At 42.2% G+C, this 12,493-nt stretch overlaps 1 protein-coding gene across 3 annotated transcripts; it reads right to left on the bottom strand.

Annotated features, from left to right (window-relative positions):
• Window positions 1–565: 565 nt before the first annotated feature.
• LOC137536259 (gastrula zinc finger protein XlCGF57.1-like) lies at window positions 566–12,102 on the bottom strand. 3 transcript variants are annotated; one of them, XM_068258394.1, is made up of 7 exons: window positions 12,048–12,102; window positions 7,197–7,316; window positions 6,403–6,564; window positions 6,202–6,328; window positions 5,536–5,633; window positions 3,278–3,389; window positions 566–1,779 (listed from the first exon to the last, which is right to left on the bottom strand). In XM_068258394.1, exons 3-7 carry the CDS (start codon window positions 6,553–6,555, stop codon window positions 689–691), a joined length of 1,581 nt encoding a protein of 526 aa, XP_068114495.1. In that variant the 5' UTR covers window positions 6,556–6,564; window positions 7,197–7,316; window positions 12,048–12,102; the 3' UTR covers window positions 566–688. The 3 variants fall into 3 exon arrangements, with proteins under 3 accessions (XP_068114495.1, XP_068114496.1, XP_068114497.1); XM_068258395.1 differs by having other exon boundaries at window positions 6,202–6,316; XM_068258396.1 differs by lacking the exons at window positions 5,536–5,633; window positions 6,202–6,328.
• Window positions 12,103–12,493: the final 391 nt, after the last annotated feature.

The following is a 12,493-nucleotide window of genomic DNA, read 5'->3' as shown; positions in this document are numbered from 1 at the left end:
AACAGGCACCCACAAAGCACCTCTAAACACATTACAAGGGTCTGAAACTACGACATAACATTCAATAAAAATGTGTTTTTCTACTTTTTTATTACCCATACAGTTATTATATTTGCTTTTGTACACAAGTAATTGTCTGTTCACAAATTACAAGTTCCTAAAGTACAGTTTATCTGCTCTGAAAGCTGCCATTGCATTTGATTCAAGCTGCTTTTTATTATATATCAAAATCTTCTAGTGAGCTGTTCTGAACTGTGTGTATGCTTGAAGCACAGAGAGACCCTTTTTAGTTGACTTGTCAACTGAGGAATGTAAACAAAAGATACTGTTATTTCTACTTAAGATCGGATCCTAAGCTGATGGTGCTTTCCATGGCAGGACAAAGTGCTGTTTTTAACTTTTTGAATGCTGTTCTGCTACAGTTTGTTTGTGCTAGTAGGTTTAAGGCTGTAAGGAAACTTTTAGAGCAGAGAAGATATGCTGAGTTTCAGATCACTTTAATAAATACTCTGAAAATCACACACAATCGAAATTTTGAAATAAATTTTTATTTAAATGTGTTGTAAATATGCACCTTAATGTATTTATCCCTGGTATTTGAAGGTCATGAGTTGTTACGAGAAGCAACTTTCCTTCTGAGACCTTGGCGCACTCACTGGACAAGTCATGTGATTGAAATTTTACAAGTTCATATTACATCTTGTGCAGGAAACTTCTTGCGACACCCCCAGGCACACCTGTTCTGGTGGCTAACAAGGTGCTGTTTGAGAATGAAACATTTCCCACACTCAAGGCATGAAAATGGCCTCTCACCTGTATGACTTTTCTTATGCGTAAGGAGTACCCATTTACGACTGAAACATTTCACACAGTCTGAACAAGAGAATGGACGCTCTACTGTGTGACTTCTCTGGTGCATAAGAAGGTTTCCTTTCCATCTGAAACCTTTCCCACACTCTGAGCAGGAAACTGGCCGTTCACCTGTGTGAACTATCTGGTGTGTGAGAACTTTGTGTTTGTCACGGAATCTTTTCCCGCATTCTAAGCATGAAAAAGGACGGTCACCTAAGTGGCTTCTCTGATGACGAAGAAGGACTGCTTTCACTGTAAAACTTTTTCCACACTCTGTACAGGAAAAAGGACTCACCCCGGTGTGACTTCTTTGATGTACAAGAAGAGCACTTTTCTGACTAAAATATTTCCCACACTCTGAACATGCAAACTGCCACTCAACTGGGTGCGTTCTCCAGTGTGCACGAAGGTCACTTTTAAGCTGGAAACCTTCCCCACACAGTGAACATGAGAATGGACCTTCTACTGTGTGACTTTTCTGGTGTCTTGTCACGCTTCCTTTATTTGTAAAATATTTCCCACACTCTGAGCATGAAAATGGATTCTCTCCAGTATGCACCCTCTGATGTGTAACGAGAAGCGATTTCAATGTAAAAAATTTACCACATTCCACACATCGATAGCTGTTTTCTCCTTTTCTTCTACCAGCACGAGGTTTACTGAAGGATTCCTGAGCATAAGACACATCTTTTGATGCATCAGCATTGTGAGATCTCGTCTGGTTATCTGGGGTAACGGGATGTGGTCTGTCAGCAGATTCCAAAAGATTAGAGGGATCTGGTGAGCTGTCTATGCGAAGTCTTTGATGAGTATTAACAGTAATGAGGTTTCCTCCTGGAGAATACTGTTTGAGGTCATTATCTTCTGCATTATAAACTGGAGGTGAGAGAAGACGGCCATCTGAGGTGCTCCTGACACCATGCCCATCTGTAGGGGAAATAAAGAATGGAGAAGTCATTGTATTCATGCTATTAGGAAAAAAATGGTCCATAAAAGACATACGGTATATTAAAATTATAAAATGAAGGCCTTTTCAGCTTACCATAGGAAAATTCAATGCTTAAAACTAATTCTAAATTCACTGATTATTATTATTGCGTATGTATATAGCACCAACTGCATAGTTTTTACATAGTGTATATTGTCACGTCACTGACTGTTCCTTAAGGTACATACACACATCTGATTTTCGCAAACGACCGGTCGTTCGGATGTCGCTTGGCGGATCGCTCAAGCCCAGTCTTATCAGCTGAACGACAGACTGTACACACGCCCAATTTGACGTCCAAACGACCGGTTGTTTGGACGTCCAAATGACCGGTCGTGTGCGAAAATCAGAGGTGTGTACGAGCCTTTAGAGGTGCTCACAATCTAATCCATAGACATTGTCTTAGGGTACGGACACGTCTGATATTTCTGAACGACTTGATCAAACCAGTCGTTTGTACGACAGTTTGGCGTGTGTATGAACAATCGTTAGACTGATAGCAGTTTTGACTGATCCACTTGGTGAATCCGTGAACTAACTGTCGTTCAAACGACAGTTAGGTCCGTAAATGTGTACAAAACGACTTATTGTTTGAAAGTCTATTGGTTTGACACTAAAAGACATTCAAACAACAAGTCGTTTGATCAGTCATTTGACCTAGTCCATTGTTCATTATCAAGTTGGTTAAACGACATGTAAATTACTTGTAGTTCAAACAACAAGTCGTTCAGAAATATCAGACATGGGTACGCACCTTTAGGACTTGTACACATGTCCAGACAGTCTGCCCAAGGATCATCTAAACTTGGTCTGTTGGAAGACAGTTGGGCGTGTGTATGGCTGGCAAATAACAACACAACCAACTGATAACAGGTGGTTTGCCAGATCCATCCAGCGGATCAACCTGCACGACCATCATGCAGGTTGGCCACAAGTTGACAAGTTGTTTGAACAACTTTGTTGTTTTTGAATGCAGACATGTTGTGCAGTTTGTTGTTTTGCTTGCACATGCAGTATTTAAGTGAGTTGGTTGTTTAGTTGGTTGGCGTGTGTGCATATACTTGTCATGTAAACAACTTGACATGCAGTTAGTCATGATGTGCATTATCTTGGACACGTGTATGAGCCTTTACGTTCCTTTTGCAGATTAAGGCCAATTAAGCTATTTGTATGTTTTTGGGGATGTGGGAGGAAACCGGAGTGCCCAGAAGAAACGCACACAAGCACGTGGAGAACATACAAACTCTGTGCACATAGTGTCCTGGCCCAAATTTGAACAAGGGACCCAGCGCTGCAAGGTGGGAGTGCTATTCACTACACCACTGTGCTACCCACTCACCATCACTCTGCACTCCTCCATGCAGGAGACAAGGAGAGTGTGGAGATGCAGACGTAGGAGAACCTGGGAATCTTTTCTGTATTAAACACGTTACTGACCTGTGCTGATCTGTGAAGGAATTTCCTCCTCCTTACATGGTTCACTATCCCTCACATACTTGTCTTCTGCTTCCTCTTTCACTTCTGCTTTCATAATAACCACATCTTCCTTCTAAAATAAGAGCAAAATATAACCATTTGATTTCATAAGATCCTCATGACTTTCCTATTGATCATACAACACAAAATCTACTCTGAGTTACAGATGATGCAATGCAACCTTTAAGTGAAAAAAAAGTACTTAGGTTTTCTTGAAAAGGACAAATTTCAGTGATGAAAATGAACATAATGCCACGCCTGGTGTATCTCTTCCAGACATTACCAGTATTTATACCACATTCTTTTCTGAAGAGAGCACAAATGATTCTTAATAGGCAAAACTATGGCTTTGCAGCAGTATTAACAAGGATAATTGCTTGGCACAGGCTTTCTACCACCAAGCAGTGGTTGGGAGTTGAGCAGGCTCTTTCTTCATGCCCCCTGGATAACCTGCTTTGGTCACAAAACCCACGCTCATCCTGCTCTAGCTCATATATGGGGCTTAAACAACAACTAAAGTGAGAGGTATATGGAGGCTGCCATATGTACTTCCTTTTAAAGGGAACCTAAACTGAGAAGGATATGGATTTTTCCTTTAAAAAAAAAAAAATACTGATTGCCTGACTCTCCTTCTGATCCTGTGTCTCTAATACTTTCAGTCACAAGCATGCAGATCAGTAGCTCTGACTGAAGTCAGACTGGATTAGCTGCATGCTTGTTTCAGGTCTGTGATTTAGCCAATACTGCAGCCAAACAGATCAGCAGGACTGCCAGGCAACCGGTATTGTTTAAAAGGAAACATCCATATCCCTCTCAGTTTAGGTTCCCTTTAAGCAATACCAGTTGCCTGGCTGTCCTGCTGATCCTCTGTCTCTAATACTTTTAGCCATAAACCCTGAACAAGCATGCAGCAGATCAGGTGTTTGACGTTATTGTCAGATCTGACAAGATTAGCTTTATGCTTGTTTCTGGTGTAATACAGACACTACTGCGGCCAAATAGACCAGCAGGGCGGCAAAGCAACTGGTATTACTTAAAAGGGAAGAAATATGGCAGCCTCCATATCCCTCTCACTACAGTTGCCCTTGTCCCAAATCTTTGCCAAAACACGCTCACGGTTGGTATTTCACCGTGGCCCTCTACTTTGATTTTGGTACTAAACAATCCAGAGTTTCCACAGGGTTGTAAGACTAAGCATTTAAGAGAATGGAGAGCAATAGAGGTACTAAGCGCAGAAGACTTTTGTGAATGAAACAGGTGGCTGTCACTACAATTAAAGCTTATAAATTAGGAATTAGATTGTTGGGGCTACATGCAGTTTCTCTACTTATTGCTGGGAGATAAGATGATAGGAGAGCTTTATCTAGCTTTGAAGCTTTGTCAAGGCCTTACGAAAAATGTTCTCTATAGTTTATGCTTTGTTCATGGATCAACCTATGGAGACGTAGTTTTTAACTGCTTAGGAGAGAGATTTGGGCAACAATTTTCTACCCTCCCCTATCCATTCCTAAAACTAACCCTCATCTAAAACTACCCCCCCCTCCACCATCTAACACTACCCCTACCTTACGCCTAACACCAACCCTCCCTCTACCTATCCCTAACACTAACCCTCACCCTACCTATTCTTAACACTAACACTTCACTTAACACTAACCCTCCAGAGCTGTACCTCTCCAAGGGTGAGCATCTTGCTTTTTTTCTTTTCAGGTACGATTTACATTTGCTTTAAAGGGAACCTTAACTGAGAGGGATATGGATGTCTCCTTATAAACAATACCAGTTGCTTGGCAGTCCTGCTGATCTCTTTGGCTGCAGTAGTAGCTGAATCACACACCTGAAACAAGCATGCAGCTAATCCAGTCTGACTTCAGTCAGAGCACCTGATCTGCATGCTTGTTGAGGGGCTGTGGCTAAAAGTATTAGAGACACCGGATCAGCAGGGGAGTCAGGCAACTGGTATTATTTTACAAGGAAAAATCCATTTCCTTCTCAGTTTAGGTTCCCTTTAATATGTGTTGAAGCCCCTCCCCCGTGCTGTAATTATCCTTCAGATTAAATTATAATATAATTTTTTTATTTATTATTATTTATTCACATGGAAGATGTTCTGTTTCTTCTTCTGTATTTTGAGTTATTTCCAGCCTCACATGTGGCACTTATCTTAGTGCTGCTCACCTACAGCTCTCGTTATTACTAGTGTGTGTGACATGACCTACCTGATAATGGTGGGGGATGGTGTTATCTTTCTGTGTACCATCCTGGGAATAAAAAGGACCTGTACATCTCTCTGGAGGAGTACCAATAATGGATCCATATGTAGGTAACACACATTGACTCAATCCATTGTTTCTATGTGTTTAAATACATCGGGCCAGATTCGTGAAGCTGCACTGCTATAGCAGCGACAGGACACCAGTGCAAGCTAAATACAGGGCTGCACGCTACACACGGTTGTGCTGGGTAGCATGTCTTCCTTAGTTACGCATCCTGTTTACATAGTAACGCGCGCTCCTGGGTGCTGTGAAGTATCGCGACCGCAATACTTCACTAGTGTAGCCGCTACCATGTTAGTTAACATTCTATGTTAATTAAAATAGTAGCGGTCGCGCTAGTAAAGTATTGCGGTCCCGATACTTCACAGCACCCAGAAGTGCGTGTTACTATGTACAAAGGGCATGTAACTAAGGCAAGCACGCTACCCAGCATTACTGTGCATAGCATGAAACCCTGTATTTAGCTCGCGCTGCTATAGCAACGCAGCTTCATGAATCAGGTCCATTGTTTCTATGAGAGTGAGAAAGAGAGAAAGAGAGAGAGAGAGAGAGAGAGAGAGAGAGAGAGTGTAGTCTTGGTGGACTTCAGGTATTGCTGTATCCTCTTACCCTGTGATGTGAGATGTAGTCTATTCTCTGTCATTACATCATTGTCTTTGTGTACAAAATACTTCATCTCCTCCATAGAGGGATAGACCATGTCATCCTGACACTTTGTAGGAACCTGATAAATAAACTATGATATAGTGACCATCCAGACATGTCCCTCGTGTTACCGGTTAATGTAACATAATTCCCGGCAGTGCTCACCTTTCCTGTTAGTAGCTCAATCATCTTGTTGATGACTTCTAGAATCTTGTTGTTTCCCGCAGGTGTCTGGGAGTGAGGTGGACGCACTGTGATAAGGGATGGACCATGGACATGATTGCTGGGTGCCAACAGCTCTCCAGACTTCTTCACCATTTCATAATCCTGTGTAATAACATGCAATACCAACTATCACCATATACTGTACTTACCCAGAATACTCTCCACACCACCAGTCAAATATATATATATATATATATATATATATATATATATATATATATATATATATATATATATATCTATATATATATCTATATATATATATATACAGTATGGTATTGATACACGGAGTGAATGGCTGTGCAGGCAGAGAAGGGGATCAGAGTGGATGGCTGTGCAGGCAGAGAAGGGGATCAGAGTGGATGACTGTGCAGGCAAAGAAGGGGATGAGAGTGGATGGCTGTGCAGGCAGAGAAGGGGATTGGAGAGGATGGCTGTGCAGGCAGAGAGGGGGATCAGAGTGGATGGCTGTGCAGGCAGAGAAGGGGATCGGAGTGGATGGCTGTGCAGGCAGAGAAGGGGATCAGAGTGGATGGCTGTGCAGGCAGAGAAGGGGATTGGAGAGGATGGCTGTGCAGGCAGAGAGGGGGGGATCAGCGTGGTGGGCTGTGCAGGCAGAGAAGGGGATGAGAGGGGATGGCTGTGCAGGCAGAGAAGGCAGCTCGGTAGGAAAACGGTGAGGAAGTGCACAGTTGTACAAGCAGATAAAGGAATGCTCCCAGAATCCTCCTCACCTATCCAGTCAGCAGGTAGATTATCTCCAGGGTGAGGTTTAGCATCCTCTCAGTCATGTGACTCCAGTCTTCCTCCATGTTCACTGATGAGGTCATGTGTGCTATACAGGAAGCACCTCTCTGTAAAGGGATAGCAAACAGAATTATTGTGGCTGCAGAGTTCTGGATTATGTGAAGATTGATATATATTAGATATGCTGCACACCCAGCATGGCAGAGACTGCTTGCTATACACTTAATGATATTAAGGGATAGCACACAGGGGCATACTCACAGCCAACCTTTCAGGCAATAGATTAGTCTAACCAACAAACACAGTATTTATATCTCTGCTTTAGAAGAAATTGAAGGTACAGGGGTTGGACAAAATAATGGAAACACCTTGAAAATCAACAAAAATATATTTTAATATGGTGTAGGTCCATCTTTTGCGGCAATTACAGCCTCAACTCTCCGAGGTATTGATTCATACAAATTGTGAATTGTTTCCAAAGGAATTTTAGCCCATTCTTCAGTTAAAACACCCTCCAGTTCTTTTAGAGACAATGGCGGCGGAAATCGACTTCTTACTTGAATCTCTAATAACGACCATAAATGCTCAATAATGTTGAGGTCCGGGGATTGTGGTGGCCAGATGAGATGCTTAACTTCATTAGAATGTTCCTCGTGCCATTCTTTAACAATTCTAGCGGTATGGTTGGGGCATTATCATCTTGAAGTATTGCCTTTACCTCCGGAAGCAGTTCTTGAACCATAGAATGAACTTGGTCACCCACATTCCTAACTAGTTTCAGCTGTTAATTCTTCCATGAAGGGAAATCAGTGGCCTGGTGAATTTCCAAGAAATAGCACCCCAGATCATTACAGAACCCCTGCCATATTTTACCAACCGGAGAAGGCAGTCTGGATGAACTGCTTCTTTCGGCGGTCTCCAAACGTACACTCGGCCGGAGGTTGGAAATAAGGTAAACGATAATTCGTCAGAGAAAAATCTAATTTTTCCACTGCTCGAGGGACCAATCCTGGTGGTTTCTACACCACTGTAAACGCTCTGAAACATTTGTCTTTGAGAGCAGAGGTTTTCTAATTGCAGTTCTTCCGTGGAATACAGATTTGTGCAGCTCCCGACTAACAGTTTTAGTGGAAACTGGGTTCTGTAGGTATTCATTCAGCTTTGCAGTGATTTTAGGAGTCGTGGTCTTGCGAGTTTTTCTAACAATTCAATTTAGAGTCCGACGGTCTCTCTCAGACAACTTCGACTTTCGGCCACCACTGTGCTTTGCTGAGGACGTTTTTCCTTCTCTTTCAAAGGCAGTCATTACTTTTGAAATAGTGGCCCATATGCAGTTCATTTTTTCACCTTAGTTAATTCCTAGGAGATAATTTTCTTCTTTTCTGTAAACTAAATTTTCAGAATTTTACAATTGAGAAAGTGCTATTACATTTATTAAGAGTATTTTCTTGCTTGCTGGTGACTTAGAAGGCATTTTATGACAAGTTGTAAAAATATCACCTTACCAACTAAGGAGAGAAAGTGAATTGCATATGGGCCAATACCTCTTGAAATGCCAAGCATTCGGGCAGTTTGTTACAGTAGCGCCTGCCATAGGAGCACCAACAATTTAGCCTCTTTGAAACATATAAAAAAAAAAAATCATATGTCAAGTTTTGTTTGCTTAAAACATGTTCAAAGATCATGATGCCAAAATGTTAGGTGTTTCCATTATTTTGTCCAACCCCTGTAGGTCCACAATTTCCACATCCACCTCTTCTCACCTGTTACTACCCACAAACTCACCAGTCATCTTTCTTCATATCCCCCATGTCACCTCTTGTAACCTTCAACTACCCACCACCTCTCCCATCATCTGTCTTCACACCCGCCATGTCACCCATTTAGCTCACTACAGCCTCCACACTCTCACAAATACTCCAGCGGCTGCTGCCGCCTAGTCTATCCCCACCTCTCCTGACCCTTATCTATCCATCTCCTCTCATGTCACCTCTCCAGAAGCCCTGCCACCCATTAACGGTACAATATTTTCCTCGGATGCAATCAGGCCATCAGATTTGTAGGATTATAAGTAAACGGTAGATCATTATCGACTTTTCCCGTAAACGGTTCAATTAGGGCACTTTCTCTCCTCAGGAACTATCATAAAATCCAGCATTCCCATCGCCAAAATTATGTATTCCAGGCAGTCATAGAATCGTCTCAGAACAATTTTCTCAAAATTTGGCATGGCTTTCTGTAAAATTCAATAAAAATCTGATCTAATTATCGCATTTGAGGAAAATATTGTACTGTTAATGGGCACTTAAAGTAAACCTAAACCGAAGTAATGAAAAAGATTCACTTACCTGGGGCTTTTACCAGCACCCCCCCCCCCCCCCCTGCAGCCGTCCTGTGCCCGCGCCGTACCTTAAAGCGGACCCAAACCAAACATTTTTTTAATTCCAATTATTTAGTTGCACCACTGACACATACAAAGATAAATAAACACTACTTCAAACCTATGAGCATTTTAGTGCATGCTTTTCACCCTTCTCTTTTCATAAATAGGGTTATGCAGGTGGCAGCCATTAGCAATTCCTCCTTTGCCGGATACCACCTACTCCACCAGTTTGCCAGATTCTGTCCCGGCAATATGAAAGAAAGGCAGGGGTTCCTCCAATAAATGTAAAATAGTTTATATCATGCAGCTGAAAATTATTATTATAATTTAGAAAATAGATTTTATTTCTGAAATCTTGTAATTTTTAATTTGGGTCCACTTTAACAATCTTCCATTCCCCCACCGTGGCTTAGTTTTGTTTTTGGCCCACTACCAGTTAGCGGGCCACTGCACCTGCGCGGCTCTGGCTGCGCACATCCTCGTACGAGTTCATGACCACGAGAGTGCCCTGCGCAGGTGCAGTAAGAGAAAGCCTAGTACTGTGCAGGATGCTCTTGCCGACGGGACCGCGAACGAGCATGCGCATGGCCAGGTCCGCACAGGTGCAGTGGCCCTAAGCCACAGCGGGTGAACATAGGATCGTTAAAAACTAGCGTAGGCACAGGACGGCTGCAGGGAGGCTGGTAGAAGCCCCAGATAAGTGAATCTCTTTTCCATTACTTCGGTTTAGGTTCACGTTAAGGTAATGTTGCTAGATCGTCTCTCATCAGAAGCCCACCACAGTCCTGTGAAATCAGACTCCACACGAAAGTATGCTGTATAATCTGATTCAGTTTTATGAAAAGGCTTCATTGGTTTATAGTGTAAGGGATTAGGTAGGTAGCGGGGTGCTGGGCTCCCTGGGATGAGTCCCACAACACATATCACACAGGCACAGCAGGCTCCAATAGTGTTCAAATAGCAACATGGAGTTTTATTTACAGCTATGCACACTATTTTCAGGCAAATAAAATTACAAAACAAACAAAATCCTGCCACTTAGGCTGCTAATCTACACACAGCTATTTTCCCTGTCTAACAGCTACAGAGAGACTAGTGCTCTCTTCAGCATTTTAACTCACAACTGAAACAAGTGTTGTAGTTTACCTTTTCAAAGCAGCTCTCCTGACCCAGCTTAGGTCAGTCCCAGGCAGAGAGCAATATCAGACTGACAGCCTGCAACGAATCTACTGAACAACCAACTCATTTGCATAGTGTGCACACAAGTTGAATGACGGACTGCATGGTATGGACGCATTCAAAACAAGCCATTCACCCCTAATCACACTGGTGATTAGGCTACATGAGCACCCAAAACATTAATGACAAGTAGCTTGGTTCCACCCAACCCTTATGGTTTTATGAATGGGTGGTTTTTACACAACTGTCATAAGATATTGTAAACCCCACCTCACCCAATTGGATTGTAAGAGATGTGTCTATCGCAAATTTCAAGGTTTTGAGTTATGCAATTCTTGACTCTCCAATCTAAAGTCCTTATTGCCTTCCTGGTTGTACTTGCTTGTATTATGGCCATATTTTGTACTTTGTATTTTGATTAAGCGTTAACAGTTTTACATTCTACAAATGCCGACTTGCATGTTTGTAGACTTTCTCCTACACAACTTCCTGTTACTGTATGTTGTGTTATTCTCAACTTTAATCAAAATGATTGAAACACAAAACAAGTCATTCAAACAACTTGTACACACGCTTCCAACTGTGCGGTATCAGCCCAACAGTCATGTGAGTTGATCTGCCTGTTGGATCGGGCAAACCACCTATTATCAATCACCTGTCTAATCGTTTGTCTCGCTTACATACACCCAGCTATTGTACAAAAGACAAAGTTTGGATGATAGTTGGGTGGAAAATTTGCATGTTCGACTCACACTATTTTAGAATCTACAAATGTAGACTACACTAATATGTATGTTTTAGCATTTCAGCAATCAGAATGGCTCTCGTTTTGACAGGACCTCTTTACGAGCATCATGTGTGGTTAAACTTAAACTACAATAGCATATTTATGGATCAAAAATCTTCCTATTAATTTGATAATTAAATTATAAGAGAATATCGCACAACATACACACACAAAAAAAATCCACATATAATGCCTAGTTATAAAGTAGCAGCACCTAGCATTTGCCACCATACTCTACTGTCACATCAGTGGCTGGCGATCCGTTAGTAAATGTATGATGTGTAATCGCGCAGTCACCTTTTTAAGCAAGTTGTGCAAATTAGATATTTCTAGATGGTCCAGGATTGCTGCTCATCACAGATTTAGAAAATCAGGACTTACAGTATGTGAGCTGTAAGCTGGATGTTACTGACTGTTCACACTTATGCTATGTAGCAGCATCTGTTAAAGGAAACATCAGGCAATTTAAGCAACATGAGATCTACTTACTTGGGGCTTTCTCCAGCCTCTGGAAGCTTGTGTCTCCCTCCCCCGCAACTCCGCTCTAGGCCGGTGGCCCCCTCCATAGCATTGGCTGACCCAGCAAGGTGGCCTCTGCACTTGCGTGAGTACATGGCCGCCCGCTTGTGCAATGTAGCTGGGAGTTTTAAGCGTACCTCTGCGCCTGCATACAAAGGTAAGTAGATCTCTCAGTATTCCCAACAAAACAGCTTACAAATGCTACTAAGCATGTGCAAAGTCATGAAGCACATAAATCAGCCCCATAATACCCTCCAGCAGCACTAACCTTGCAACCTGGGTTTCCAGCCCGAAGCCCAAGTAGTGAAGCAAGCGCGTGAGGGTCCTGGTGTGCAATATCCACTATCCAAGTGGACATAGAGAACATTGGGGGTCACAGGGTATAAATAAATAATAGAATAAATATAGGATAAATA

This window comes from Hyperolius riggenbachi, chromosome 10 (assembly GCF_040937935.1).
Source record: "Hyperolius riggenbachi isolate aHypRig1 chromosome 10, aHypRig1.pri, whole genome shotgun sequence".
In the NCBI taxonomy this organism is placed as follows: domain Eukaryota; kingdom Metazoa; phylum Chordata; class Amphibia; order Anura; family Hyperoliidae; genus Hyperolius; species Hyperolius riggenbachi.
This window is presented reverse-complemented; position numbering and strand designations above follow the sequence as displayed.

Coding starts and splice junctions, on each gene's coding strand:
- LOC137536259 (XM_068258394.1), bottom strand. CDS start 6,555: ATGGTGAAGAAGTCTGGAGAGCTGTTGGCACCCAGCAATCATGTCCAT. Junction 3,390..5,535: donor CCATCCCCCACCATTATCAG/GTAGGTCATGTC, acceptor CTCTTATTTTAG/AAGGAAGATGTGGTTATTAT. Junction 1,780..3,277: donor TCCTTCACAGATCAGCACAG/GTCAGTAACGTG, acceptor TTTCCCCTACAG/ATGGGCATGGTGTCAGGAGC.